This window comes from Macrotis lagotis, chromosome X, assembly GCF_037893015.1.
Source record: "Macrotis lagotis isolate mMagLag1 chromosome X, bilby.v1.9.chrom.fasta, whole genome shotgun sequence".
In the NCBI taxonomy this organism is placed as follows: Eukaryota; Metazoa; Chordata; class Mammalia; order Peramelemorphia; family Peramelidae; genus Macrotis; species Macrotis lagotis.
The window spans coordinates 383,014,162-383,039,419 of NC_133666.1; the positions used below are offsets into that span (position 1 = coordinate 383,014,162).

General features: G+C 34.4%; 1 protein-coding gene across 7 annotated transcripts in view; it reads right to left on the reverse strand.

The window, feature by feature from the left end:
• Nucleotides 1-25,258, reverse strand: part of PIGN (phosphatidylinositol glycan anchor biosynthesis class N) — a 214,839-nt gene that overhangs the window by 106,376 nt on the left and 83,205 nt on the right. For all 7 annotated transcript variants that reach the window (XR_012472589.1, XM_074207367.1, XM_074207368.1 and 4 more), the window contains 4 exons: nt 18,656-18,696; nt 6,634-6,693; nt 3,107-3,199; nt 1,689-1,744 (listed from right to left, as the gene is read on the reverse strand). Coding sequence is in view for 6 of the 7 variants with exons in the window: in XM_074207367.1 (XP_074063468.1) it covers nt 1,689-1,744; nt 3,107-3,199; nt 6,634-6,693; nt 18,656-18,696 (250 nt within the window). In the remaining variant the exon portion in view is untranslated. The remainder of the gene's footprint in view (nt 1-1,688; nt 1,745-3,106; nt 3,200-6,633; nt 6,694-18,655; nt 18,697-25,258) is intronic.

The window sequence follows — 25,258 nt, forward strand, 5'->3', positions numbered from 1 at the left end:
GATGGAATATAGGAATTTGCTGAGGTTAAACTGTATTTCTTATTTATACTGGAGTGTTTTATTAAAGGTAGGGGATTATTGGGAAGACGACAATGATATAAATGAAATAGAAATGATAAAAAAAAAAGAAAGTAAAGAAGGTCCATACTAGTGGTGGCAGTTGGATTAGAAAGGAGAACACATATTTAAGAGAATAATTCCAAGATCCAGTTGCTAGGTGGCATTTAGAACCTAATCTGAGGTGCTCTAGAGGGGGAAAAAAAAGAGAAAATCAAAATGTTTAAAGATAGAAATGGGAAGACAGCTGACTCCTACAAAGTATCACCCACCATGAACTCAGAATTAGTATACAGTTTTTCATAAGTCTTACCCTTCAGAGTTTATTACTAGAAATTTATTACTTTGTTTATCACACTGTTTTACCTTGAGGTTCATACTGAATTATAGATTATTCTTACAATAAGAGTCTAATGTACTAAGGAAAAGATTAGGATTTACCAGGAATTTAAGCTTTTATAAGAAAATCAATAAAGACAAAGACTAGAAGAGAAAAATATACAAACTGAAGAAATTTCAATTAAATCTTTTAAACATTTTGTTTAAAAAGAGTAAAGTAGAGATCCAATACATATTGGAGATTAGTTACATGCTATAGCAGGAGAAAAGAACCAAAATTAAACATGCAGACACACATTCAATAATTTGTCTATAAATTTGATTTGCCATAAAATCTGAATGTTGATTTATATTATGAAAAATGCTAATTACTGTTCTTAGTTCAGAATTGGGCAGGTAGGCAGAACTTTTTTTCTTTTTCTTTTTTTCTTTTTTGCTTTTTTGCAAGGCAATGGGTTAAAGTGACTTGCCCAAGGTCACACAGCTAGGTAATTATTAAGTGTCTGAGGCTGGATTTGAACTCAGGTCCTCCTGACTCCAGGGCCAGTTCTTTATCCACTGCATCACCTAGCTGCCCCCAGAACTCTTCAAAAGAAACAGATAACCTGGTAGCAGAATCAGATGGCTATTTAAAGAGTAATTAGCTCCTTCTCCATATGCTCCCTTTTGTGCTATATGGTTTTATGTATGTTAATACCTGAGACCTGATGGAATTCACTTTAATTTGATCCTCAAGCTCAATACAAAGTCGTGAAGAAGTATACCAAAATATTTAATTTCTTCCTTTTAAAGAAAAATCTTATGTATAAAGATAAAAATTAGTAAATTGAACAATCTGAGACTTTTGGTGTCTGAATTGTTCTAACAAAATCTGCATCTTTTAGACAATGAAAGGGAAAAGAAAAGTAGCTTCAACTCACTGAGGAAATGATTTTTAGAATATCAAGAGCTGCCCTAATATTGACAGAAAGAAATGATAATCAATTGAAAAAATATATAAGAAAAAAAAAAATTTGATTGACTAGATAAACTGAGAACATTTACAGTTTTGTCTTTAAACTTTCATTTTAACAATTAATAGCAGTGGCTTGAAAGAGTTAATTCCAAGCTTACCAATATGGAGCAACTTAGCCTGGAAAACATGGCTTATCATCTTACAAGAAACAAAAGGACCATTTTTGCAATATTATTTTATACATAGAGATGTACAATATATGTATACAATATAATAATACAGTATAATAACAATTAACCAAGGTAAATAAAGAAGAAAATAAAAATGAAATACTTACTTAAAAGGTGTAAATAAAAATGGCAGTGTGACTTCCTTTTTCTGAGTCATTTTTATCTGAAAATCAATCAGGGAAAATAATTAGGACACAATATATAAGAAATACATTCTTTAAAATTTAAGAAATCGACAGCAAATTAACATGGAGTCATTAAGTAACTATGAAGTCTCTTCTTCCTATCAAGATCAACCCCTACACTTGTATCCTGCCATCTCCTCTGGCAAACTAACCCATAATCATCCTTCCTTCTTGCACCCTCTCACCCTCAATCTTCAATCTCTCCCTATCTTTGGACTCATTCTTTATTGTTTACAAATATGTCCAGATCTTCTCCCTTGTTTGACTCTTCATCCCCTCATAATCATCATATTTCTTTTTCCTTTCACACTCAAACTCTTAGATAAGCTATTTACTCCTATTATTTCCACATCCTTTGTATTAACTCCTTTTTCAAACCAAATTTTGGTCTGAAAATGTAAAAAGAAAACTAAAATTATTTTGGAGATTTTGCAACTGTTAAGATGGAAGCTAAAAAAAACACACATAGAAAAAAAGGCTAAAAAAACCACAAAATAGAAAAAAAGACATAGATAATAACAAGAACATCAATAATAACAAGTTAGCATTTATATAACCCTTAAAGATTTGAAAAGTACTTTAAATATATTATCTCAATTATTTAAGACCATCTCCAACTTGACCTTAAAATGATTTTACACTAAAATTGCATCCTTACTTGCTTAAGATAAAAATATTGTATATTTATTTGTAACTTTAAACCAGACAACTGCTTAGATTACTCTTAAAGTATAAAAGTATATAATGTATGAGACTGTCATCATGTGGGGCACTTTCTCTGAAATTATATGTTTTAATAACTTTTGATTCTAATAGATCTTAGTCTAAAAATTGTCTTTGCCTTTAGTATTTAAGCTCCTGTGAGGAAAGGGTTATGAATGCTTGATAATTTATTGATTTAAAGAGAAAATAGTTGCTAGAGTAGAAATGAGAAGTGTGGGCATCTTAGAATATTTTAGAACCTTAGAATATGGAATACACAAGAAGAATGAAATTCTGAAGACAGAAGAAAGTTAGATTATGTAGTATCCTTCTCTGGTCAGTCCATGATGTCATGGATTGAAAGTTGGCCTTCAAAGCCAAGAAAACGCAGATTCAAGTTTTACTTCCAATAAATAATGACTCTATGACCTGGGAAAGTCAAGTAACCTTTAATTGATCTAGGCCATGCTCTAAGACTCTTACAGCAAAGGTACTGATTTGACTAAAGTTTTCTCATTTGGAAGCTCTCTGTACTAGTGAAATCAAAGGTGTCATCCCTATCCTAATAACCATTTAAAAGTAAACATCGAACATCTTACTTATGTTTTGCTAGATGTGCCTTTTCATAAACTGCTTACCTTAAACTGTTCAAGAATCTGTATTGCATTTGTGAACATGCTCTCTGCTTTGAAAAGATCACTATTGTTAAGATAATCCAGAGGCAGGATTCCCTGGAGATATTAAAGATTAGATATTGGTTAGCTTCAGTTCATTCACTTAAAAAGAGGTTCATAAGGTAAACAATAGAATGAAGAGGAATTACAATGAACATAACAAAGGAATACTGTTTCAAAAGAGCAATAAACCTTCTATTTTCTTATAGAGGAGACATAAGTATGGTAATTAAGCAAAGTATCATCATTTTCATTAATACAAATACATGAACTAAAAAGCTCCAGTCCTTACCCTGAAGAAGCTTATAATAGGAAATAGAGAATTCCATTGCAAACAAAAAGGAAAGACACCAAAAAAAAAATGAAGAAAAAGAGGTGGACATGGATTAAGAGGATATGGGTTTGAATTTAGGCTCTGCCACTTACTACCTCTATGACCTTGGGAAAAATCACTTCTCTATTCTCTCATCTGCAAAAGTGAAGGGGCTATAGGAGATACCCTAGGAGGTTCCTTCCAGCTCAGTGTATGACCTCAGGTATATATTTAATGAATAATAAGCATTAGGGCAAGTGTTTGTTTTACAAAAAAAATGAACATATGAAATATTACATAGTTAATGGGAGTGGAAGCCAGGACAAGAGAACTACTACCTTGATTCCTGATAGGAGGAAAAAATTGTGGAAATATTTTAAAAGCTTTTTGAATGACTAAAAGGATTGACCATGACCTTGTCTTTACTGCAGACATGAAAAAAAGTATCAAATGGGATCAACAGATCAAGGTTCACTTCAATAGTTTAGAAAGACTCTGTAAATAGCTTATCTAAGAGTTTGAATGTGAAAGGAAAAAGAAATATGATGATTATGAGGAGATGAAGAGTCAAATAAGTGAGGAGATCTGGACATATTTGTAACTGACAGAGTTGTTGTGAGGGTTCAGTCAGATGACTCTGTGAAACATGCTTAGGCACTTTGCTCAGCACATAGCAAGCACTGTATACATGTCTATTCACTTCCCCCTTTCCCCCTACCTCTCCTTCTACTTTTCTACATACATACCCCTCCATTTCTATCATGGAGTATCAAGAGTGATCATATGGTCAGTGGGTATAGTTAGAAATTAACAATAAAAATGATCAAATGGAGGATTGTCAATAGAGTTCAATCATTATTATCAGAATCCACTCCAATATCAAGAATGATAATTACAAAAACCATAAATTATGTTTATATTTTCTTAGCACCTTAGAAGTACTACTAATAAATCACATCTATGATTTATTTACCCAAAATCCTATGTTCATCAGAAGAGTGTAGATATTTGAGGAATTCAAAACTTTCTTCAAAAGTAAGATTTTAAAAACCTACAAAAATCATGTTCTAGCTCATTGCTATAAACTCCTACTTCCCTACACATTAATTTACATTATTTGAAGGAGGCAAATGAAATTGGAATCACTGGCTGAGATTTATAAGTAGCCCTCCAAAGGTCATCTGATCCAACCTGTTACCTGAACAAGAACCTACCACACAACATATTCAATTAGTGGGCACCTGATCTTTGCCTGGAAAAAATCCCACTTAGACAGAACTCACTATTTCTAAAGGTAGTAATTCATTTTCTGATGATTCTAATTCTTAAGTCTTCCTTTAAATCACTGTTAAACTTTTTGTAACTTCTGACCACTGCTCCTAATTCTAGCCCTTGTGGTCAAACAAAACATATCTAATCCATCTTCCATAGAACAGGTCTACAGATGATTAAATGTAGGTATTAGAACCCCACCTTGCCTCCTCTTTCACAGGTTAAATATATTCAATTCCTTCACCAATCCAAAAACAGTATGATCAGGAGGCACATCTGATTTCTGTCTTCTGGACATTCTCCATCTTGAGCTTAGAGCTCCCCAAAAGTCACAGAATATGTCTAATTTCCCTTCCATAGGACCGACAGTCCTTTAAATATTATATCGACTATGAGAGCTATCTATCCTCAGTTCCTTCAATTCATGTTCCTATGGCAGTCCTGGTGGCAGCTTATTTGGGATTCCAATGGGGATATGGAAATAGACAGAAGTTTGTTTTAAAAGATTTAGGGGTTTTAGGTAACTTCAGTGTCATGTGGTAGAAAAGTAATGTGATGCAATCTCAGACTATCCTAAGAAAGTCAAAGTGTCTAGGAACTAGGAACCGATCTGATTGTATAATGATCAGTTGAAGAAACAAAAGATATTTAGCCTAAGAATAGAGGAAAAACATGAGAAAAATTTCTTTGGATTTTTGAAGGACTTTACATGGAAAATCAAATAGATTCTTTTCTTTTTGCTCCCCATCAGCAGAATTTGGAGTAATAAGAGACAACTTCATAGAAACAAATTTAGGGTTGCAATTAGGAAAAAAATTTCTAGAAAACTGCAGAGAAGAAAATTTAGGATTGCTATTAGGAAAACCTCTACAAATTACAGCAATCAAAAAGTCAAATTGGTTGCCATGTAAACTGGATCCCCTCTCACTGCAGGTGTTCAAACTTTGTCTTGTAGAATAGATACTTGTTCAAGCAAGATTGGTCTAAGAGGCCTCTGATTTCACTCTCTGAGGTATCTATCTGTCCTTACCTTATGAGACTGGAAAGAACTCTGTCAATAGGAAATTCAAAGAAATACTGATGAATAAGCATGAGAACAATTTAGAATACACATTATAAGGAGAAGGTCAACATTTGGGAATAAGTTGATAAAAGGGGGCAATAAAGGAAGGATTAGCCTGGATGAGAAGGTAGAAATAAAGAATTAAGGAAATAATTTCTTTTATTAAAAAATAAACTATCGGGGCGGCTAGATGGCGCAGTGGATTAAGCACCGGCCCTGGAGTCAGGAGTACCTGGGTTCAAATCCGGTTTCAGACACTTAATAATTACCTAGCTGTGTGGCCTTGAGCAAGCCACTTAACCCCATTTGCCTTGCAACCCCCCCCAAAAAAAACTATATTATCTTTAAATGGTAAGGTTACTTTTAATTTACAATAGGAAAATTATGAATTAAATTCTCTTTAGAAATCACTATGGAAAGATAATGTGATCAGATGATTAGATGAAATATTTTAAAGAGGTTTCCAAAAGTTTTAATAAAAATTTCATATTGGTTTATTATTTTAAAAACTAGCAAAAGTGACAGGATTATTATGTTTCATTACTCCTGGAAAAAAATGCCTTATATACATGGAATTAATTTAACTTTACTGAAAAGGAATGATAGAATTTTAAAAGATACCTGGGTTTAGTATTCTTAGTATTACAAATAATAATACATACAGATAATAATACTTAGTGATTTAAAAAAACACATTTATGAAATACCTGAAATATTACTGTTACAAGATAATTATGAACTATTCATCCTAGAAATAAATTCTATTAATTTAAGAAATACATGGAACTCAACCTAAATTTTACTATGTACTAATTTATTTTCAAGCTAATGTTAATTCCTTACCACAGAATTAACAGGAAAAGGAACTCCAATGAGTGAAGCCATCAATGGTGCTATGTCAGCCTAAAACATTAAACATTCAGCAGTCAGAATATGACAAAATATTTACAAAACTTATTTAATAATTTTGTGCCTTAACTCTATTACAAAGGAGCATTGTAGTGTACTGGGTGGAGAATCTTTGGTCTTGGACTGAGGAATACTTGAAATCAAGTGTGGTTTCTGAACATACAACTCTGAGTTTAGTCAATTAAGGACTCAATATTTCAGATATCCAGGAAAGATCAGAGGTACTTCCCTATACCAGTGCAATCATAAGTTTAGGCCAGAAACAAAAAACAAATTCTCCACATTCAATCCAACAAAGCTACGTTATGGAATTCAATTTGCTAGTATTCTGATTAAGATCTCATGAAAGTGAAAGCTACATGAAATAAGAATCTCATCAAATTGTTAATTAGCTGAAAGTCGATGTTGTATTTTATAATGATTTCCTTTGTGAAATATGGAGCAACCAAGAGCCTGAGTGTTTCCATATTTAGAATGAAGATAATTATGTGGAAATACATGTATCTGAGTAACAAATATAACTTAATAGAGTATTTATTTAATTCCCTATAATAATGAATGGCTAACATATTTTACTCCAAAAGAATAAAGGCATTTTTCAATCTACTATTAAAATAGTAGGAGGTCCTGTTGAGTCTCCAACCCCTCTTTCAAATTATTCACACCTGAACTTAGCACCAGAAAAGGGCAACTTGCTCTCTGAAGTCAGTCAAGGAAATAAATGCTGTATATGCCTCATTAGGCATGAATTACTATGAAATATGAATTACTCGAATAACTCTGAAAGTTAAAAACAAAGTCTCCAAAAAATACTTCTTTGATTTTACAAAAATAAAACTGCCAATTCCTCTAAGTGTTATAACTGCAATACCTTGGGGACCTATCTTTCTCTTCACTGAAACTGCCATTCTCCCAGAACCAAGTCACCTCTCATCTGTACTAATTTAATAGCCAATCATCCTACTTCCAGCCTTTTCATTATCTAATTTATACTTAACACAGTTGGCAAAATTAACTTTCCTATGACACAGGTTTGATGTTTCAGTCCTCAGTTCAGAAATCTTTTGTAGTCCCCTATTGCCTCTATGATAAAATGCCACTTCCTGACTTTTGATGTCCTCATAATCTGATTTCAACATTGCATTATATATAAACTTGAAAGCCTTATATTTTATCATATTAATATATTTATGATATATTATTATATATTAATATTAATTATAATCAATGTCACTATTCCATATTAATTATAATTAATATGTAATAACATAATATATTAATTATTTTTAATTCTATATTTATAATGTTATTGCATATTGATATTATGATTAATGCTACTATTTTCTATTAATTATAATTAATATGTAATAACATAATATATTAATTATTTTTAATTTTATATTTATAATGTTATTGCATATTGATATTATGATTAATGCTACTATTTTCTATTAATTATAATTAATATGTAATAATATATAATATATGACAATATAGAATATATATGTAATATATATCATATGTTATATAAATTATTATATTATATTAATTATATTTAATTCTAGACAAACTATAAACTATCAGATGTTTCCCTAATTGGACACTTCATCTCACCATTATATGTTCCTTTGAACAGACTAAGTTCAATAACTAAAATGTACACTCTTCTTATTACAATGTCTAAAGCTCTATCTTTATTCAAGATGCAATTTAGGTTTAGGATTAGAAATTAAAGAGGACTAAGGCATTCTGACTCCTTAGTATCTTTTTGACTGGCGTGTCACAAACACTTTAGAATGAGAAAATTACAGATCTACTAAGCATCAAATAAAGAAGAATATATCTCTATAACATACAGGAAACATTAATGTAAAAGATTCACTTAAAATTGATTGTTTTAGAGTAAACACAATTCGAAAATGTTATAGCACAAGTCAAAATCAACAATGAACAAAAGATAAGATAAGAGGAAGACAATGCATCTAATTAGAACAGCTTCAACATAAAATAAAAGGTTAGAGATGATGCATATGGGAAGTGGATAAAAGAAAAGATATCATCATAGACATCTATTATTTCCTACCCAAGTTGAATTTATGTAAAACAAAGGAAAAGATCAAACATCTAGAAATTACTTTTTCCAGCAAATATTTGATTTTTCTGCCAAGTGGAGACACATGGAACACATGGTCAATATCAGTTCAGAGTATGAGCTCATTTGCAATGAAGAATGATAGTGGAAGACTTGGAAGTGTAGCCTCAAAGAGTTTTAGAGAGAAAAAGAAGTCTACTACAAAAGCCTAATTAAGCCAGATCATCCCTAAAACACCTGTGGATAAAACTAGGAAAATACTATATAGGTAAAGCATGGTATAGATCTGTCAGCATTTCTCTAACAAATTATTTTCTTCATTGATGATAATGGCACTGCCACATTTGGACTCCAAAATTTAAGTATCCTGTGAATTATATATGATGAAACAGAAATTGCACTCAAGAAGACAAGAAACAACAGACCAAAAGAAGATATAAGAAGATATCATTAGTGGATATGAAGATAATTTTAAATCTATGAAGGAATGATATAAAGATACCAAAAAAAAGAGGGGGAAAAATCAAGTAATGAGAAAAATATATTATTTCCAAAAAATAGATCAAGAGAATATAAATAATTACCTATACGTCTATTATCTCATCTCTATACTCATGAATGTGCTACCCACACAATAAGAATATCCGCAGTGGTAGATACCTGGGTCATGGGGAGGCAGCAGACCTGGTAATCCAGGGAATGCCAAGCACAATTTCAAAGATCAGCAGGGAAACCTCTGCCAGAGTGAACAGGAGCCAGCATGTGGCTCTCAGTGCAGCTCAGATCCCAGGAAACAGAAGCAGGTGCAGAGAGCCGCCCAGCAGCCAGCTGCCTGACAGAGTGCTCAGCCCATGGAAGGTAAGGGGGATAGGGGGAGACTTTTGAGGTCTTTCCTCCAGCCCTGGGCCAGGACTCTTGTGCTTTGTCCACATTCAGACCCTGGTCTCAGTCTGGGAGCTCCCTATTGCCACCCATAGACCAGAGCACAGGCAGGAGAGCAGTCAGAGCCTCACATACTGAGGTTCTTGTGCAGATCTCAAAAGCTTGGGAAGCACCCCAAACCAGACACAGGTTGGGGAAATAAGTAAGCAGAAAAAAAAAGGAAACTGACCATAGACAATTACTTTGGTCCCATGGAGGACCAAGACATACACTCTGAAGATGAGAAAGTTCCAGCTTCTGCATCTAAATCCTCCAAGAAACACAGAAGTTTGTCTCAGGCTATTTCAGAGTTCAAAAAAGATTCTGAAAATCAAGTGAGGGAGGGAGAGGAAAAACTGGAAAGAGAAATGAGGGAGATGCAGGAAAAACAAGAAAACCAAGTCAGCAGCTTAGCTAAAGAGATCCAAAACAAATGCTGAAGAAAATAACATACTAAAAACCAGTTTAGGTCAAATGGAAAAAAAAAAAACAGTTCAAAAAGATAATGACAAGAAAAATACCTTAAAAAGCAGAATTGGCCAGATGGAAAAGGAGATAAGAAAGCTCTCTGAAGAAAACAACATCAAATCTAGAATGGAGCTAAAGGAAGCTATGACTTTGCAAGGAATCAAGACACAATAAAACAATATCAAAAGAATGAAAAACTAGAAGAAAATGTGAAATACCTCACTAAAAAAAAAAACAACAGATCTGGAAAAAACAGATCCAGAAGGGATAATTTTAAAATTATCAGGCTACCTGAAAGTCATGATCATGAAAAGAGCTATGACTTCATTTTGAAAGAATTTCTACAGGAAAATTGTTCTGATCCCTAGAAGCAGAGGGCAAAATAGAAATTGAGAGAATCCACCAATCTCTCCCAGAAAGAGATTTAAAAAAAAAACCTCCTAGGAATATTATAGTCAAGTTCTGGAACTCCCAAGTCAAAGAGAAAATACTATAAGCAGCCAGAACAAAACAATTCAAATATTGTCATGCTGCAGTCAGGATTATCCAGGACTTAGCAGCATCCACATTAAGGGCTCATAGTGCTTGGGATATAATATTCTGGAAAGCAAAAAGAGCTTGGAATGCAACTGAGAATCAACTACCTATCAAAACTGAGCATTCTCTTCCAGGGGAAAAGATGGACTTTCAGTGAAATGGGAATTTCAAATGTTCCTATTGAAATGATGAGAGCTGGGGGCGGAGCCAAGATGGCGACAAGAAGGGATCGAGTCTTAGGAGCTCTCTGATAAAATTCATCAGCTAAGGACTCTAACTAAACTTTTGAGAGACAGAACCCACAAAGGGACCCAGTGAGGCAGTTCTCCTACTCAAGGTAACCTGGAAAAGAGCAGAAAGGCTCTGCTCCCCAGGGTCGGAGAGGCGGCCCGCCAGAGGGGTGGCCCACCAGAGCCAAAGAACCTCAGCCTCCAGGAGGCAGCCCCAGGGCACTGGGTGTCTCAGCTCACAGCAGCAGGGGAGTCTCCTGAGCTGCACCCCGAGGAGCACCGGGCACAAAGTGGGGGAACAGCGGGGAACCTCTGCCAGAGAGAGCACGTGGAGCCCAGCCCTCAGGGCACACAGCAAGCAGCATCTTCTTTCCCCAGCCCTGATCCAGGAAACAGAAGCAGGCAGAGCCAATAAGCAGGAGCCCCCAGGGCATGAGCCCATTGAGCTGAGGGAGGGGAGTGAAGAGAGACTGCCTAGTTCTGTCCTCTGCCCCTGAAACAGGACTCTGGGGCTCTGACCACATTCAGATTCTGACCACAGTCTAGGCCCCCCCCATAGAACAGCAAGCCCCCCCACCTCAGCCCCGTGGCAGAGGGGGGCGCTTATGGTCATTCACAGACCAGGAGGGAGGACAGAACCTCACACACTGAGACCCTTGTGGGAGTGTCCCAAGAGCTCAAAAAAACCCCAAACCAGGCCCAGGCTGGGAAAATAAGCAAGCAGAGAAACAAAAAGAAGACTATTGAGAAATATTTTGCAAATGAGCCCAAGAAGGACCAAAATACTCAGTCTGAAGATGAGGAAGCACAAGCTCCTACATCTAAAGACTCCAAGAAAAACAGAAATTGGGCTCAGGCTATGATAGAGCTCAAAAAAGACTTTGAAAATCAAATGAGGGAGTTGGAAGAAAAACCAGAAAAAGAAAGGAGAGAGATGCAGGAAAAACATGAAAAAGAAGTCAGCAGCTTAGTCAAGGAAATCCAAAAAAAAATGCTGAAGAAAATAGCATGCTAAAAACCAGCTTAGGTCAAATGGATAGAACAGTTCAAAAAGTTATTGAGGAGAAGAATGCTTTAAAAAGCAAAATTGGCCAGATGGAAAAAGAGATAAGAAAACTCTCTGAGAAGAACAAATCCTTCAGACAACTAATAGAATTCAGGGAGATTGATGAATTTAACAGAAATCAGGAATCAATACTTCAAAACCAAAAAAATGAAAAATTAGAAGAAAATGTGAAACATCTCATTGAAAAAACAACTGATATGGAAAACAGACTTAGGAAAGATAATTTAAAAATTATTGGAATACCTGAAAATCATGATGAGGAAAAGAGCCTTGACATCATTTTCAAAGAATTACTACAGGAAAATTGCTCTGATATTCTAGAAGCAGAGGGCAAAATAGAAATGGAGAGAATCCACCGATCCCCCAGAGAAAGAGATCCCAAAAAACCAACCCCTAGGAATATTATAGCCAAGTTCCAGAACTCCCAAGTCAAAGAGAAAATATTACAAGCAGCCAGAAGGACACAATTCAAATATCGTGGAGCTGCAGTCAGGATCACACAGGACTTAGCAGCAGCTACACTGGAAGCTTGTAGGGCTTGGAATACAATATACCAGAAGGCAAGAGAGCTTAGAATGCAGCCAAGAATGAACTACCCAGCAAGGCTGAATGTCCTCTTCCAGGGAAAAAGATGGAGTTTCAATGAACCAGGGGAATTTCAAAGGTTCCTTTTGGAATGGCCAGAGCTGAACAGAAGGTTTGATCTTCAGATACAGGACTCAGGTGAAGCATGGAGATTGGAGGAGAGGGGGGAAATATGAGGGAATTAATGAGGATGAACTGCATGTATTCCTGCATAGAAAAATGACACTGATAATACTCATATGAACCTTCTCAGTTAATAGAGCAGGTAGAGAGAGCTTTTATAGTTGAAGCACAGGAGAAAGCTGAATTTGAAGATAAAATATGGTGTAAAAATAGAGTCAATAGAAAAAAAAGGAAATGGAATGGGAGAAAGAAAAAGGAGAGGGGGAATAGTCCAAGATATTTCCCATAAGATTTTTTTTTTATTACAATGAGCTATTGCAATGATATGGAGGGGGGGAGGCAAGGGGGAATGAGGGAAACTTTGCTCTCATCAGAGATGGCTAGGAGAGGAAACAGCAAATATACTCAATGGGGTATAGACATCTGGAGTAAGAAGGAGGGGGGAGCAGGGGGAAGGGGTGGGGATGTGAATAAAGGAGGAGAGGATGGACCATGCGGGGAGAGTGGCCAGATATAACACACTTTCTTTCTTACTTCTTGCAAGGGGCTGGGAATGGAAGGCCTGCCCAGGACCACAGGGCCAGGTGGATTCTGGGCCTAAGGGGTGGTATGGGGGCTCAGGGCTTCTTGGCCCCGGGACCAGGGATCTGTCTGCTGTGCCACTCAGCTACCCTACAGCAGAGTCATAGTGAAAGGAGAGAGAAAATAGAGTACATGGTAGTGGAGAAATAAGAAAGGAGGGAGTTGCGATCAGCAATGGCAACGTGGGAAAAATATGAAAGTAACTTTTGTGATGGACTTATCATAAAGAATGAGATCCACCCATGACAGAGTTGTCAGTGTTGTAACAAAGACTCAAGCACATTTTTTGTTATGATTATTTGGGAGAGGGTGCAGGGCAAGTAGGGCTGGATGGCCTGCCTAGGGCCACATAGCGGGGTGATCTTTGGGTGTCTGGGGCTGGATTTGGACCCAGGTGCTCCTGGCTCAAGGGCCAATACTCTGTCTGCCACCCAGCCACCCCTACTATTATTACTATTTTATTTTATTTTGGGCCTTTTTTTTCTTTCTTTTTTTTTTTTTATTTTTGCAGGGCAGTGGGGATCGGGTGGCTTGCATGTCACACAGCTGGGTGATTGTTGGGTTTACAAGGCTGGATGTGGACTCGGTTGCTCGTGGCTCCAGGGCTGTTGCTTCGTCCATTGCGCCACTTGGCCATACCTACAATTATTACTATTATTATTTTTTTATTTTAATTTTTTTCCTCTCCCCTTTACTTTTTTCGCCCAAACAAGTCTATCTATATTCATGGGGGAGGAGGAGGGGTATTTTGTTTACTTGTAAACAAGAATATTTTATTAATGTAAAAAAAACATTTGTACAAAATGAGAATAAAAAAATAAATTTAAAAGAAAAAAAAGAAATGACGAGAGCTGAACAAAAAGTTTGATCTTCAAGTACAAGACTCAGGAGAAGTATAGAGAGTGGACGAGAAGGGTAAATTATGAGGGATTTAATGATGATGATGACTGCATGTATTCCTGCATGGGAAGATGATACTGATAATACTCATATGAACTTCTCATTTATTAGAGCAGTTAGAAGTAGCATATATATATATGTACAAGGCACAGGAGAGAGCCAAATTTGAAGGCATAATATATTTTTAAAATGGAGTCAATGGTGAAAAGGAAATATACTAGGAGAAAGGAGAGGAAGAATAGACTAAGATATTTCATGTAAAAGAGTCAAGAAATAGCTTTTGCAATGGTATGGAATGTGGGGAAGGTGAGGAAGAATGAGAAAGCTTCATTCTCATCAGAAATGGCTCAGAAAGGAAACAACATATACACACACACATACACACACACACACACACACACAATAGAGTGTAGAAATCTAGAAGAAAAGGAGAGAAAGGGGATGGGAGAAAGGGGACAGGGGGAAGGGAGGGGGGGAGGTAGGGGATAGAGGAGAAGATAGATCATGGGAGAGGATAGTCAGATATAATACATTTTATTTTTTACTTTTTGCAAGGTGTGGGATTGGATGGCCTATCCAGGACCATGGGGATGGGTGGGTTCTGGGTCTCTGGTGAGGAATGTTGGGGCTGGTGCTCTGTACACTGTGCCACTCAGCTGTCCTACAGCACACTTTTGATGAGAGACAGAGTGAAAGGAGAGAGAAAATATAATAATTGGTAGTGGGGAGAAATGGGTGGAGAGAATTACTATCAGCAACATCAACTGTGGAAGCAACTTCTCTGATAGACTTATGATAAAGAATGCTATCCACCACAAGACAGAGCTGATGGTATTGTAACGCAGACTGAAATACATTTTTTCCTCTTTCTTTCACTTAATTTCTCATGAGATTTTTTTTTATTTTTGTGGGAGAAAGGGGGAATTATATTTATTCTTACAACAAGACTATTTTAGTAATGTATAAATAAATTAAAAAGTAATTTTTTTTTAAAAAAGAATATCCTCAGTGCCTCAGTGAAAACAAAAGAAGGAAAAAGATAGGCTTCTGAAAACAATTTTCTAAAGTAAATCACACATACAACTGACTGACTAAAAGGCACATAAAGCATAAAGTGTCATAATGTTTACTTTTTTGCTGATTATAAAAAAGTAAGATTCAAATAGAAGAAAGTAAAACCTTAAAACCTCTCTTCCAACTGGTATCTCTCATGTATGTGAAAATATAGCTTCCAACTGATAGCTTTAATACACATTAGAACTTTATAAATGCCACCACAGAATAACTTTGTTCAGTGATCCTGTGATTATAAATCAGTCAAAATTTTATAGAAAAGAGGGATATTATGTTAGGTGCCTTCCCATGAGATTATCTCCAATTTAATCTGTATAGATCTTATTCAAAAACAATTATTTGCATTGTTGTCTCCCTTATGAAACTATGAAGTCCTGGAGAACAAGAATCATTTTTAACTCCCTTTTTTTATATCTCCAGGGCTTATCACAGTACCTGGGACATAGCAGGAACTTAATAAAAAGCTTGCAGAAACATAGCATCTATCTTCAATATTGGAAAGTTATTGTGTGAGTCAGGAATAGATATGTCTCACTTCACATAAAGGGAAAAACTAGGAAGAGAGATGGATTTTATGCAAGGTATAAGAAAAACTTTCTAAAAATCAAAACTCTCCCCGAAGTAGAGTGGGTTTCCTCAGAAAGATGGATGAGTACTTGAGGATGTTATAGAGACACCTTGGTTCAGGTTGAACTAAAAATGGTTTTAGCCTTTACCTCCTATTCTGGGATTCTTTTAATCAAAACAGAAAAGGAATTTTATATACCTATTCTCTGAATACCCCCTTTTGCAGGAAAAATTGTGCTGATTATACCAAGAATACTCTAGAGTTTTCTCAGTGAAATCTACTGCTACAAGGAGATTGGCTTAACAATCTACAATTTCCTAAATAGAAGATGTTATATCTATCATTTACAAGAGGGTTGAGGAATCTTTTTTCTACCAAGAGCCATTTATAACATCATTTTCAAGTTATATAGTTGATCAAGCATTTAATTAATTCACTCCTATAAAGCTACAAGATTTACTGAATTTTGAGTCTTAAAAATAGTGAAATACTGAAAATAGTTGCTTGATATTAAAAGATGTTGATGGATTGTCCTTTGACCCATTTGGTGTAATACTTATATAGAGAAAATTACAGGTCTTCCAAAGTATCAAAATATTAATTCTTATAATGATGCTATCTGGCTATGAATCAAGAAACAATAAAATCTCCAAAGAATTACAATTTTGGATAAATGAAATAGAATGAAGAGAGGAAATGGAAGACATGAGTAGATGGTAGCATGATGGTAGCAAGTTTCAAATGATGACCTGCATGACAGAAATGGGATAAAAGAAATCAAGCAGCTTTAAGCCTTATTCTTAAAAAGTAAAAAAAACAAAACAACTTAATAACAAGTATGGGTTTATAAATATTTTTAATTGCTCAGAGCAATTCTTTTGAAGTATATATATAGTATGATCAATGAAATTTATGCTAAAAAAAACTTTGATTTTTTGAGGAGTCTTAAGATGCAATTTAAGATTGGATCAGCCTATTTTTCATGTTATATAAAATCCTCAAATATCAAAGTCAAAAAACAAAAGAAAAATGTGCACCCAAAAGACAACATGAAACAACTGGCTAATCTATCACATCATTTTCTCCTATGACAAGCAAGAAAAATTAACTCTGAAAACCCACTTTCCACAAATCTGACATGCTGACAAATATCAGTGGTATACATAATTGTATCAGCTTAACAAGAAAATATCATGTATTTTAACTTTCAAAAGAATATATAAAGTATATAAAACTATCTTCCTCAGTTTTCTCATCTGTAAAGTGAGGAAAATAATATTTGTGTTAACAAAGGTATTTCCAGATTTAAATGAAATATAATTATACAAATATACAAGTCTAAAAGAGTTGCTCTTTTGTCAACTGCAAAAGCAGATGGAAATGTGATATATTATTATTTTGTTCAGAACGAGAAGAAAAAACGCAGGAAAAATACAAAAAATTTTTTAAAGATTAAGAAAAGTCAGGGAGAGAGGCTTCAATGGCACAACACATATAATTTATTAAGTATAATCCTGCTAGACCAAAAAGCAAAAAAAAAATTATGTATAAAGTATCTCCAGCTCCAATTCACATTATGGCTATGATGCTAATAGCAAGTTACAAGAGATACATTGATACCAATATGGTTCAGGGAGTATCAGGGCTGGAAAGGATATTAGAGATCATCATCTAGCCTATTTTATAAATGAGAAAACTGAGGCCCAGAGAGAATAAATGACTTACCTAGGTAAGTTCAAACAGATAGTGGTGAGAGGAAAAACTTATACTCTTATCTAAAATTCCCATAAAGTATTATCTTTATCCTAGATCTAAGATTTCTTTTATAGTGCATATATTTTTAGAATATATAAAAATAAGTCATTTTCAATGACTTTCAAAAAGTTTAGTAGAAAAGTGGCTCTAGATATCTTTAATTTTTAAGAAAATAAAGACACAAAGACACTTTAAAATTTAGTATATAGGCAAATCAAAGAGATTGAAGGTTAAATAATCAATTACTCCATGATTAGGATAATCTATGATTATGTGACTATTAGACTATAATCTATTGAGTAGAGACAAGGGATAATTCAATATTTTTTCTTAAAACAATTTCCACAGTAATGTACCAAGATATAAAAAAGCACAGAATATAATGACAACAAAAGCATTTTTAGAGAAGGAAACAGAATAAATACAAGTCTATAAGACATAAAGAGGCTACTGAAGTACTATATTTACAATTACATGAACATATGTACATATACACAAACACACACATTATGCTATCCCATATATATATATATATATATATATATATATATATATATATATATATATATATATATGTATAAAAATGATAAGCTTTGAGGTAAGTGTTTGTCTTTTCCTGAAGATGGATTTGAGTTGAGTCATTCACAATAACTTTCCTAGCTTCCCATTTATAAGGTAGTTGCAAGAGTATTTAAAGGAACAATCAATGGCCACAGAATAAAGCAAATCTAAACAATAAAAATCAAAGCAGACCATCTAAATGAACTCTCCAACCACAGCAAGACAATACAGATAATGAATATAAATAAATTTATTATTCAAGCATTATTCAAGGTAAGAATTTTCTAATAGATACAGGTGAAAAAGTCTAATTATTAGAAATGAAAAATATTTGGACCAAAATCTAGATCATTTCTGCATTAAATATTTCATTGATTTCTATATTGTTTAAGACCCCCCAAAAGCCATTTCTCATCATACTATTTCTTAGAATTTATCTAAATTTATCTTTGATTAAAAAGTTGAAAGGGAAGAAATTGATGATTATTTGATACCTGATTGACATCTTGCCTCTTCCATTTCTCCAGTTGCCATTCTGAAAAACATAATGATTAAAAAAAAAGTAGGAACATTTTAAAAGAAGAAGGGACAATTGAGTGGTACAGTGTATAGAGTGTTAGGCCTGGAATCTGGAAAGACTCTTCTTCTCACATATGGCCTCAGATACCTACTAGTTGTGTGACCCTGGTAAGTCACTTAATCCTATTTGTCTCAGTTTCCTCATCTATAAAATAAGCTGAAAAAAGAAATGGCAAACTCCTTTAATATCTGTGCCATATATTCCAATAGGGTCATGAAGAGTCAATAAGATTGAAAAACAACTGAACAAAGTGAAAAATTGAATGGAAAATATAGAGCTAATTTTTCTGATGGTGAATCTCTTCTATAATTCGAGTTAGAATATAGAAACTCCATTTCTTTCCATCTCACTCTGTCCCTCCTCTACCAATATTTGACTGCATTGTAGACTGTCATCTTGACTTCTCAACCCCAAATTAACTGGATCCTCATTACTACTAAGTAAATGAGCCTTTTAGTTAATCAAAAAAACTCTTTACAAAGGCTATTCTTCCTAATCTCTTTCCATTGCCATTCCTCTGTCTCTTATCAGATGACTGGACTTCTACTAAAGACTGAAATATTGGTCATGATCTTTTTCATTTACCTTTCCAGGTTTCAAAACTTTATGCCTTCATCTGTTTTTGTCACATGGAATGAGTTGGTCCTCATTGTTAAGGCTAACCCCACTCCACACTTCTGGATCTTATATCTGGATCTTATCTTCTCCTTTCTCCTTCAGAAGGTTGCCTCATTAATCTCATCTTATCTTTCATTTCTTTTGGTTCCCCGCGCCCCCCCCCCCCCCCACTCATTCCTTCCCTACATACAATCTCCTTAAAATTATCCTATACTCTAACATCTCCTTCAAATATTGCCCTGTATCTATCTTCACATTCCAGGTACTGAATTAATTCTAATGATTCTATTTCCAAAACATCCCCTACATACCTTTGTATTCACAATTCCAACTTCATCCTGGTTCAAGTCCTATTATCTCTCACCTGAAGTATTACAATAACATTCTAAGTGGTTTTCCTACTTTTATTCTCTCTCTCCAAAGTTCATCTATCACACAGCAGCCACAAGTAATCTTACTCATGCATCCTACATCACTTTTACTTACTTCAAAAAAGTAAATTTCCAGTTGCCTATACACTAACTATAAAACTTGGCATTTAAGACCCTATAGAGTTTGACTACAAGTTATATTTTTAGTGTTATTTCATTTTATTTTTTTCCTGTTCTATTCTACTAAAACAGCAAGCAAATAAACAAACATCTCCCTTGAATTGATCCCTTCATCTTGTATTTTACCTCTCTGAATTCTTATTATATCCCTTTCAGGAGAATGAAAGTTCTTTGACTGCAAGAAATGGGTCATTTTCATCTCTGTATGTCCAGGTCAGAAAAGTACTTTAAATATTTTAGGTAATTCATAAATGTTTGCATAATGAATGAATAAAACAAAAAAGAAAGATGTGAATATATAAAGATATCTACATATGCATAAATTTACTATTTTATAAGACTAGAAATGGAACTCAACTCATCTCCTAATAGCAGGTATTTTTTCATATTTTTTCTCAGAGTTTTTATGTGGTTGTAGCTGTTGTTCATTGAATTTTTAAAATGTATGCTACTTTCAGAGAAATATTTTGATATACCAACACAGTCATGGAGAAGCAATAATAGCATTGACAAAAAATCATTAAGATATGCTGATACCCCATAAAATTATTGAATCTATGAAGAGAATACAATGTTAATCTTGATCTTCTAGACAATTCCATATGCCTGATTTTATGGTAGTTTTATTTCTTTTCTTTTACTTGCTTAGAGTTGGCTGCAGATAATACACTTTCTCAATGCATGGTTCATATAACCATATAACCACTTATCTAATAATTTTCAAATATTTTATTAGATTATTATTACCAAAAAGCTCATTCTTCAACTCTCACATAACTATGGATATATAAATGGACATACATTTTAGTCACCTAAAAAGGTAAGTACATTATGAGAATTTCTAAGTTTAAGAATTAAGACTCTGGAATGTAATAGGAAATGTGTTCAGAAATTTCCTTTAAAACTGAGAATATCTTTATGAAAAATATGCTTTGTTGTATTATCTTAAGAATATTGGGTATAAATAGTGAAAAATGCCCCAAAAGCTGAACTCTTTGATGATGTGAAGAATATTTAAATTGTAGAGGACCTATTCAAATATTTCTAGTCATAAAAATGCATATTAAAATCACCTGATGAATAAATAACACTTATTCCCATAATTCCTATTTTAGTTATGAAGAAAAACATAAATAAAATTTTCAATAATGATTCTTTAAATGTTCAGTGGTTAGAAATTAAAGAAAATATATGCTAATTTTTAATATCATATATAATGACATTAGACAGAGAGATGGTCTCAAAGTCAAGAAAAACCTATGTTCAAGTCTCATTTCTGATATATACTGGCTGTGTGAACTGAGGCAACTCATTTATCTCTTAGTGCCCCATGAAACTTCCTAAGACTAAAAGTTGCTATTCTGTATTAGTAGAGAAAATTTCCTTGACCAATGAAAGGATAGGTTGGGGGGTGGGGTAAGATCTCTACAAAAGTACTGTCTGATCAAATTCTTCCAGCAGTTATTCATTTATTCATTCAAGAAATATTTACTGAGGACCAAAAACATCCACAACATAATTCTGAGTGCCATCAACTTGGTTAATTCGTTATCCATATCAGAGCCTCTTAACTCTGGAGGCTCTGAATTCGGTCCTCTTTACTCTTTGTACTCTTCTCAGTTTTATTACAGCACTTATAACTAACAATTGGAAATGCAAATGAGATATCTCAAATTCAACATGTCCTCATCAGAACTCATCACCTCCCCTCCCAAAACATGCCCCACCTTCTGCTTCCCTATTTTTGCATGGGGCTTCACCATCCTTCCAATCTCCCAGATTCTTGAGGTTGTCATCTTTGACTTCCCACTCCTCAATTCAACTAAAATATTGTCTGACATCCATAGCATCTCTTTCATATGTCTTTATAAGTACATACTTATTATATATACTTATAAGTATAATTATCATATTACTCACTTGGACTGCAACAATAGCCTCCTAATGCTGACATAAATCTTTCCTCTCACAAACTCTTATATGCCAAACTGAACTCTCATGTTCTCCCTAAATCTGAACTCTTATGTTCTCCCTAAATCATTCCCACTTCTATCCTCCCTATTACTGTTGAGGGTAACATCTTCCTCCCCTGAGCCTGCCAACCTAGGATTCATCCTGGACTCCTCATTATCTCTCACCCCCACCCTCATATCCAATATGTTGGTCTATCAATCTCACCTTAGTAACATCTCTTGATAACTATGATCCCTTCTCTCCTCAGACACTGCCACTACTCTAGTACAGACCCTTATCATTTCACACCTTGATTATTGAAACAGTCTATTGGAGGGTGGGGTGGTCTATCTCATCTCACTCCAGTCTAATCCATCCCTCCATTCAGTTAGCAAAATGATTTTCCTATAGTCTCAGTCTGGTCATGTCATATTAGCCCACCCTACTCAATAAGCTCCACAGCTTCCTACTGCCTCCAGAAGCAAATACAAAATCCTATTTGGCATTTAAAGCCCTACATAACCTAGACCTCTCCTACCTTTCCTTACTTCCTGTCAAGTACTCTTTGACCCAGGGACTGGCTGTTCCATAAATAAGACATTCCAGTTCTTGACTCTCAGGATTTTCTATGGCTATCTCTCATGTCTGGAACTTTGTCCTTTCTCATTTCTAACTACTGAATTCCCTGGCTTCCTTTAAGTCACAATTAAAATCTTATCTTCTATGGGAAAACTTTCTCTGTTTCTCAATTCTGTTGCCCTCTCTCTTTTAAGTATTTACTATTTAATCTGTATATAGCTTGTTTGTATATATTGCATATAGGAAACTAGGTGGCACAGTTAATAAAGGGCTGGGCCTGAAGTCAAGAAAACTCATTTTCCTGAGTTTAAATCTAGTCTCAGATACTTACCAGCTGGGTGATCCTGGGCAAGTCATTTAACCCTGTTTGCCTCAGTTTCCTCATCTGTAAAATGTACTAGAGAAGGAAATGGCAGTATTTCTGCCAAGGAAATCCCAAATGGGATCATGAAGAGTCAAATATGACTGAAAAAAATGATTGAAAAAGCAGTAACATATTTGTTTGCTTGTTGTTTCCATTATTAGATTGTGAGTTCCTTGAGGAAAAAGATTCTTCTTTGCAATTTTTTTTGTATCTCTAACAAATAGAGACTCTTCATAAATGCTAACTGATTAACTTTCTCCAATCCCTCCCTCCATGCAGTTAGTAAGAGATTTTCTAAAGTTCAGGTCTGTTCATGCTATATGTCTACTCATATGTTTAGCCTGGCTCCCCATTACCTCTAGAGTAAGATACAGGAATCCTGGTATCATTTCTGCCATGAGTATGTCCTTAGACAAATTATTTGAGTTTTCTGAGCCTCTGTTTTCTCATGAATAAAGTGACTGTGTTTAAATTCCCCCAAATTTCTTCTACCTCTAAAATTCTATAGGTCTATGCCATGACATCCCAAAATAAATATAATATATAGTAGGATATATAAAACCATACAAAAATCACTAAGTATTCAGAAAGAGTTTGTTATTTTTGTGGGAAGCAGGGATAAATAACCTTTAAAATATGCTTTGAATGATGGGGAAGAATCTGGCAAGTGAAAATGGAGACAGATATTCTATCTGGGATGCTAGAAATATTCTCTATTGTTAAAACATCAGGTAACAGTTCTGAATGTATCTTTCCATTGTATAAGTTATTAGATCTAGTAATATTTTTACTAATATTTTTAAAGATTATATATTAAGAAAAATTCTAATATTTTGCTTAAGTGGGCATGAAATTATCTATTACTTTGTCATACTGATCTTTTAAAAAATCCTTTTTTAAATAGTCTGTTTCTTTTTATTTTTTTATTTTTTTCATTTTGCAGGGCAATGGGGTTAAAGTGACTTGCCCAAGATCACACAGCTAGGTAATTATTAAGTGTCTGATTTGAACTCAAGTCCTCCAGACTCCAGGGTTGTTACTCTATCCACTTAGTCACCTAGTTGTCCCTTGCTTCTTTCTCAAAAGACAAAACCCAAAGTAAAAGTATCAATAGGCTTCCCATTTTCCCTGTGATCAAAGATAAACACATTAAAAATTTGAAAACAATGCAAAGGAATCAATGTGTCAAAAAAGTAAGCAGCATTGTCAAGGAAGTTTAAAAGGAGAAAAGATCATTATGGTTACATTCATCATTTAAAAAGTGGGATTTAACCTTGTTCTTGAAGGATAGGTTAGATTTGAATACATGGTGCATTAGATATAGTACAGGGTCTGGAGTCAGGAAGACACATTTTTCTGAGTTCAAATCTGGTCTCAAACACCGACTAGCTGTGTGACTTGGGAAGTCATTTAACTTTGCCTCAGGTTTCTCATCTGTAAAATGAATTGGAGAAGGAAATGGCAAACCACTTCAGAATCTTTGCCAAGAAAACCCGAAACAGAGTCATGAAAAAAAAAGTCAAAAAACTCATAATCTAATAAGGGAGAATAAATGTTACTGTTTTTCAATAATTCTTCAGTCATATTTGACTCTTTGTGATCCCATTTGGGATTTCCTTGGCAGAAATACTACAGGAGTTTGCCATTTCCTTCTCTAGTACATTTTACAGATGAGGAAATTGAGGCAAACAGGGTTAAATGACTTGCCCAGGATCAGCCAGCTGGTAAGTATCTGAGACTAGATTTAAACTCAGGAAAATAAGTCTCCTTGACTTCAAGCCTAGCTTTTTATGAGCTGTGCTACCTAACTTCCTATATATAATATGTACAAACAAGCTATATACAGATTAAATAGTAAATAATTAAAAGAGAGAAGTCAGAATGCCCCTCCGGCTTCCTTGGGTGGCCTAGCACAGGATTCACATTAAGGAGGAATTTTATAGAAGGTTAGGGTGGTAGGCTGAGATAGATAATGGAACACAGGCTAAGGAAAATAGAATTTAATATAAAGAAATAGAATTGCTGAAGGTTTTTGAGCAAGGATGCTATATACTGAAAAGTCTTTCAGAAAGATTAATAAATTGAACTGAACAATCCAGTGATCTTATGTACTTTAAAATGGAAAACTTTAATTAGCTCATTTAATATTTGAAGGGATTATCAAAATTCAAGATAAAACCAAGTGTTTTAAATAAATAATATTTTTGTGAAATTGTTTGCTTTTATTTTTTATCTTAATTTTTAACATGGAATTTCTGGGAAACATTATGATTGGTTATAAAATGAAAATAAAAAGTAAGTTGAATTTTGGACTCCCCCTCTCATAAAATAAAGAGATCTCTGTCAGAAGAGGCCACTTTCCTTTTGCAACTCATTCTGTCCCTTTTCTCCTCCACTCCCCCAGTCTCACCTTTCCCCCATAGCTCCTAATATTTTCATCTCTTCCCCTCAA